Source organism: Phyllopteryx taeniolatus, chromosome 15 (assembly GCF_024500385.1).
Source record: "Phyllopteryx taeniolatus isolate TA_2022b chromosome 15, UOR_Ptae_1.2, whole genome shotgun sequence".
Classification (NCBI taxonomy): Eukaryota; Metazoa; Chordata; class Actinopteri; order Syngnathiformes; family Syngnathidae; genus Phyllopteryx; species Phyllopteryx taeniolatus.
In genome coordinates, this window is record NC_084516.1 from 10982211 (window position 1) to 10988210 (window position 6000).

The 6000-nt window shown below is 41.2% G+C and overlaps 1 protein-coding gene across 4 annotated transcripts in view; it reads right to left on the minus strand.

The window, feature by feature from the left end:
- LOC133464946 (leucine-rich repeat transmembrane neuronal protein 4) overlaps window positions 1-4661 on the minus strand; it is a 110353-nt gene extending 105692 nt beyond the window's left edge. For all 4 annotated transcript variants that reach the window (XR_009784508.1, XM_061747162.1, XM_061747163.1 and 1 more), the window contains exon 1: window positions 3996-4661. Coding sequence is in view for 3 of the 4 variants with exons in the window: in XM_061747162.1 (XP_061603146.1) it covers window positions 3996-3999 (4 nt within the window). In the remaining variant the exon portion in view is untranslated. The remainder of the gene's footprint in view (window positions 1-3995) is intronic.
- Window positions 4662-6000: the final 1339 nt, after the last annotated feature.

The window sequence follows — 6000 nt, forward strand, 5'->3', positions numbered from 1 at the left end:
ATTTCCCTTGATAGTAACAGCTCCATGCAGGTGAAGTGATAATAAGACTGAGAATAACAAAAATAACCAGCTGACACCATTCGCTCTCTGTCCCTGACGAAACTCAGTTTTTACAAACAAACTTCAGGATTTGAATTTCTAAAGGTAATATTACACATTGCTATGCCAATTCACAAATTTGTAATTATTGATTATTGAGGCACTATTCAGGGTTTTAAAAGCTGGTCTGCAAACTTCCCAAAGTACAAAAATGAATATTACAGTATAAAAACGCACACATATTGGAGGTATATAATGAAAAAAATGTGAATAAGCCAGAAATTTACCTAAATAACAAATCATCAATTCTAGCATAAATTGCAATTAGTTCTCATAACTACTGCAGAAATAGAAGGAAGCCTAGATTAGTAATGCTTTAATGTGAGCTGAATGAGTCATGCATCCAGTTGGTCGATTCGCTGTACCTTGATAAATCTATGGAAGTACAGGAATATACAAAATATATTCATTATATGTTCTATTATATCCATCCATCCATTTTCTGTACCGCTTATTCTCATTAGGGTCGCGGGCATGCTGGAGCCTATCTCAACTCACCAGCCAATCACAGGGCACATATAAACATAAAGTTTATAATTCATATAAATTGCACAGGTAAATGGGAGTGTGCACTTGCTTAAAAAGAGATATGCAGTTGCTTGTGCGGTCATTCAGTATTGCCTCTGTCATATTTGGTTCCACATTGCAAGAAGAATGTTGCATCGCGTCGCCTTAAATAACCTGTTGTGGGTGAAAAAAATATGTGGAATACATGTATAGTCTAATAAGTCGTAACAACACAATGGAGTCAATCACAGGTAGTTTGAAGCTTATGTTGAACTCAGTGTACAAGTATAGAAAATGCTACAACTCTCTCTGGTCATTACCTGTCTGAAGGATATTATGTTGGACATTCATGTCAAAACACCTGGTTTGCAACCAAATGTCAGTGACGTTAGGATGCTTTAAAGTTCAGGTTTGAGAATTGTATGATGCTGCTTTTGATGTCAAACCTAGTCTATGTAACTCAACCATGGGGAGTTGGGCTGGTCTTTAAAGTCCTCTTCATTGTCATGTTGAACATGTCATGTCACGTTGAGTAGGCTAGGCTAATGCAGCGTTCAGGGTAACAAAACAATTATTTAATACAAAACAAGCAACTAGCTAAACAAAAAATATCAATCATGATTATACATCGAGCTGCAATCAGTCGGGATGTGCTTATATACTGTTGTTTGATTATATAGCATTGTTTTTAGCATATGACCTGGGAGAGACTAGACCAGCGGCCAGTGCAGAGAGGCAAGCACAGGGCTGAGGTGTTCATGACTCTTGATTCTGGTAAAGAGTTGGGCTGCGGCATTCTGTCAGCTACTGTAGATAGACACCAGAGTGAGCTCTGACCAAGGAGTATCACAGTCATCAATTCGGGAATAAATGCAAACACCAGCTACGCTGTTAAGATCATCTACGTGTAAACATGCAGAGTTCAGTATAAGTCCAGAGTCTCCAGTAAATGCAGTTGAGCCAGTATGTGTTTATTCTCATGTTTGCTGGACATTTTTTCTTTGACGAAGGTTTCAATTAGTAAAAGCTGAGACTGACGCCTTGGAAGACTTTATGACTTTGTCCTTGCATCACAGCAAACATATCATTATGGGTAACTACATTTTTGTTCAGTCTTTTACAAATGATTAGTACTTCGTCCTTAAAGAATCAGTAGTGATTGAGCATTATTATACATCACATTCACTTGTCTTTGCTACAGCCAAGGCAATAGATGGTTGATTGACAGACTTTATTTGTGAATTCACCAAGAATGAAGTACAAGAGATATTTACAGCATCAAAATAAGCTTTTCCTCATTGGAACCTACATTATGTTAAATAGGGCAGGTGAATCAGAGTATCCCAAAGTTCCTTGCAGCCTAATGCTCAGAGAGAAAGCACCAAATGAGGTAGTTGCCTCTTGGGACCCAAACAGAATGACTTCAGTTGTATTGTCATTAAATTTAAGAACAAGTAGGGACATATCTGAAAGTCAAGTTATGTGCTTAGTGAGGCGGCTGGGATCACTGGGCTTTATTGGCAGGGACAACAGGGTATCGTTAGAATAGAAGTGGAATGACATGCCATATTGTAAAGTAACATGAATGATTTGGCTGTATATGCAATAGAGTCTCTTTTAAAAACTTTCGCTGCCATTCGTCTGCTGAATTCAAACAGTTTTTTGTTTGTTTGTTTGTTTGGGTTTTTTGGGGGGCATATAAGCTTTATGTTATACATTAAAGACATTATATCACTCTCAAGGGGCCCAATGACCCCTGCTCTAGTTGCTTCACCTGACATTTCAAGAATGATACCTTTTGGATGGCGAAGAGCCAGTAGAAGGTCATCTGTTGTCTATTGTTGTGCCAATTTGAACTTGCTTGAAAGGCATGGCCAAGAGAATGAACACTATGCCTGTAACATTAACAGGTTATTTGTTGTAGGTATTTTTCGATAGATGGGCAGCTAAAACTTGAAATCAGGTGAAACATGTGGGAGGAAATTTGGGTCAGGCCGTGTTTCTCTGTTGCTGCGATCCCTTTGGTAAAAGTTCTTGGCAGATCTCTAATGACAAGGTCCATGACACATTTGTGTATTGCATGCTGTTAATGAAGAACATCACAGCCAGCTACACTGGTGGATAATTGCACTATGTAATCATCAAATAATTGAGGGAAACCATATGAAATCCACATGATAGTGACACCTTTTTCACCTTTTGTTGGATGTTTTTTTTTTCACCCCATAGGGATACTTCCTTTGCACATAAATTGAATTTGAGGTCCTGCAGACATACGATGCAGTTTCGCGGGCATACTGCTGTTGCTTGTCTTGATGCGGTGCCCACCGTGGGTCAATATATCACGATGCCTTACAATTAATAACATGGCAATACCAGTGAACTTGATCCTCTGTACAGACTGCTAGTTTCCAATGGCTCGGGAGATTAGGCTACCACCGACAATACTACTGGGTAGGCAAATGATGTATAACAAGGTCTAATTACACACTGTGTAAAAATTATTGTGTGCGTGTGTGTGTGTGGGGAGAGGGGGGGGGGGGGGGGTGAACAGAATCAAGAGATGAGAATCAAAGAGAGGGGGTAGTAGTGAGTTTGTCGTCTTATGCACACATGCGGAAACCAGGACAGGAATAACAAATCAAAACACTCTCTTTTAATTTAAAATAAAATAAAATGTATGTATAAATAATTGTTGCACCGACCATTTATTGCTGTATTACTGAACACAGACTTTTCTTTAAATTCATGGACAGGCACACTTTGGAGAGTATCTTGAAGACACTTACAGGTACATAGTGTCAAAACCTGCACTGTGCCCGTTCACAAAAACAAAAGTTTGGGACCATCGATGTGCTGCAACTGGGTAATATAAATTTGTTCCTAAGAGATTAAGGACACTTGATAGATTTAGCGTGGAGACACCCTTTTGTAACATTGACTGGCTTCCAACATTGATGTGATTAGCATTCCTGTGACTCCTGTCCATGTCAGTGAGCCAGCCATTCAAATTGGTCAAGAGGAAGGGAAGACTAAAAAGATAGCTACTCTAATGTGCGATGCACACCATTTGGGCTACCGTCATTGAGTGCACAGGCTTGCAAATTACAAATGAAGTCCCTTTAGTCTGTAATAAAGCTTACAGCCAAATGGGGGTAGGTGGGAGGGGGGCACTGCAGCTCTGCTACTGAAAATGAATGCACAAGATTCAGCACTCATTCTTGAACCTTCTCAAAACACGTTTTGACGTTTTGGCAGTGTATTGCGAATACCCTTTTTGTATACTAATTGCAGTTTTTCGTTGGAACGCATTGTGATTTAGGAAGATAATTAGCGTGTACCTTGCAATAAAACTGTATGATTTTTTTTTTTTAAAGGGAGCTACTTACCCATATCCGCGTATCTGTCAAGTCCAGTTAATGGATTCTGATCCGCATGTCCACTAACAGGTACCGTCCTAATTCACAAGCCGAATCTGAGCGCACCTGGCCCCGTTTGCTCTCCTGGAGCTGGTGTGCAGTCCGGTTCAAATGTGCATATATGCCCGAACACCACCGCACAATTACCTCCACTTTAGGATGACTCGATGGATTTTCGTACAATCCGAAATTCAAGATTCCCCGTCCATGCGTTTGCTGCAAAAATAACCGCCGTGTACAAGTTGGAGCCAAAAAGCATTGCCCACTGGAGCAGGCGCAGTCCCATCCAAGTGGACCATGGCAATCTCTTCATGCACCTGAAGATTCATCACAAAACCCATCGCACAGCTTCCAACTAACGTAATATTTTTCGATTTCCCCCCAACAACAACAACAAAAAAAACAGCTCTCTGATTCCTCTCCCGTGCAGGGAAAAAGCTCGGTGTCGTCTGACTGGAGGGATGCTCAGTCTGGACCGCCCATGGCGCACAGAGCAAATTAACGCTGCTTTCTCCACAAGTCAAAGCAAAAACTCACCAAAACATTCCACTATCCGAATAGACACCTTTTTTTTTTTCGTCTACGTGCCTTCCTCAAAAACGCAGTTCAATCGGCGTGACGGTTGTTCATGCGTGCGTCTGCATCCCGAAGTAACTTTAATCAAGCAGAATCCCAATGCCCTCTTCTGGCGGCTCCGCAACCCGCGCGCACGTCCGTTCAAAGTGGATCCAAAGTGGTCTTTGTCCACTTCAACTCTTCTGCATCTTTGATAAGGGAACATTATCTTTTATATTGTCTTCCCCAAGTAGTAGTAGTAGTGTGGATGTATATTTGCAATGAATGTTAAATTGTAAATTATGATGTTTGCTTGTTGACAGCCTTACTCATGGACATCGCCCACCCCCTCCACCTGTCCATTACTGAACCCCTGAACCCACATGCGCGTGCACTCCATAAGTAAAAGTAAAATAACCATAAGTAAAAGTAAGTAAAGGTCACAAATTCACTCCCAGCCTTGCCATTTAACATGGATATTTGACTTCTAAAGTCGTCAATGGCAGTGATTAAAGTACGATTGAACAAATGTTTAAATTCGGCTATTCTGAGAATCAAATCACAGTGTTAGTTGCCTACGGGGAGGCTGTGGATCAGTAGGTAGAGCGAAGGGTAGCTGGTTCGAATCCCGGCTCTGACTGTTCGCATGTCGCAGTGTCCTTGGGCAAGACAATGAACCCTAATTTGCTCCCAGTGGGCCTGGCAGCAGTCGCCCATTGGTGTATGAATGTGTGAATGTGAGGCTTTGTAAAGCGCTTTGGGCACTGTGATAGAAGAAGAAGAAGAATCACCTTTGTTGTCTCAAACATACATGCATGCACACTAAATTTGTTCTCTTCATTTTACCCATCACAGTGAACACATACACATACACATACACATGTTAGTGGAACACACTGGAGCAGGGGGAAGCTGAAGCGCCAGGGGAGCATTTCAGGGTATTAGTGTCCTGCTCAAGGACACCACAGCCGTCAGTCCGGGGGATGTTGTCGGATGGCCCAGTTGGGGGCTTAAACCTAGTTTCCCCCACGGTGGCGATGATCTTAACCATTGGGCCACAGCTGCCCTGATAGTGCAGATAAAGCACTATATAAGTGCAGTCCATTTACCATTCACTTCAAGAGCTCTCTCAGATTAATTTTAGATTTGAGCTACAGTGCTGTGCAATCGTGTATCATTAAATATGTTGTTTATTCATTCTGACAAGATTGTGACCGTTTACTCAATAGAGAACATATTGTACCTCCAATAAGGCCAAATTGTTTGGAAAAACATTTATATTTGTTGCAATCTTGTATGTATGTTTGTCCATCTGCTCTTTAGCAGACTACTTCCCTGGTTCAGGGAGGATGATGAACAGACATGGGTTTCTTTCTTGGCCAATGCACCTCCCCTCAATTTAATTTTGTATTTTTTTTAT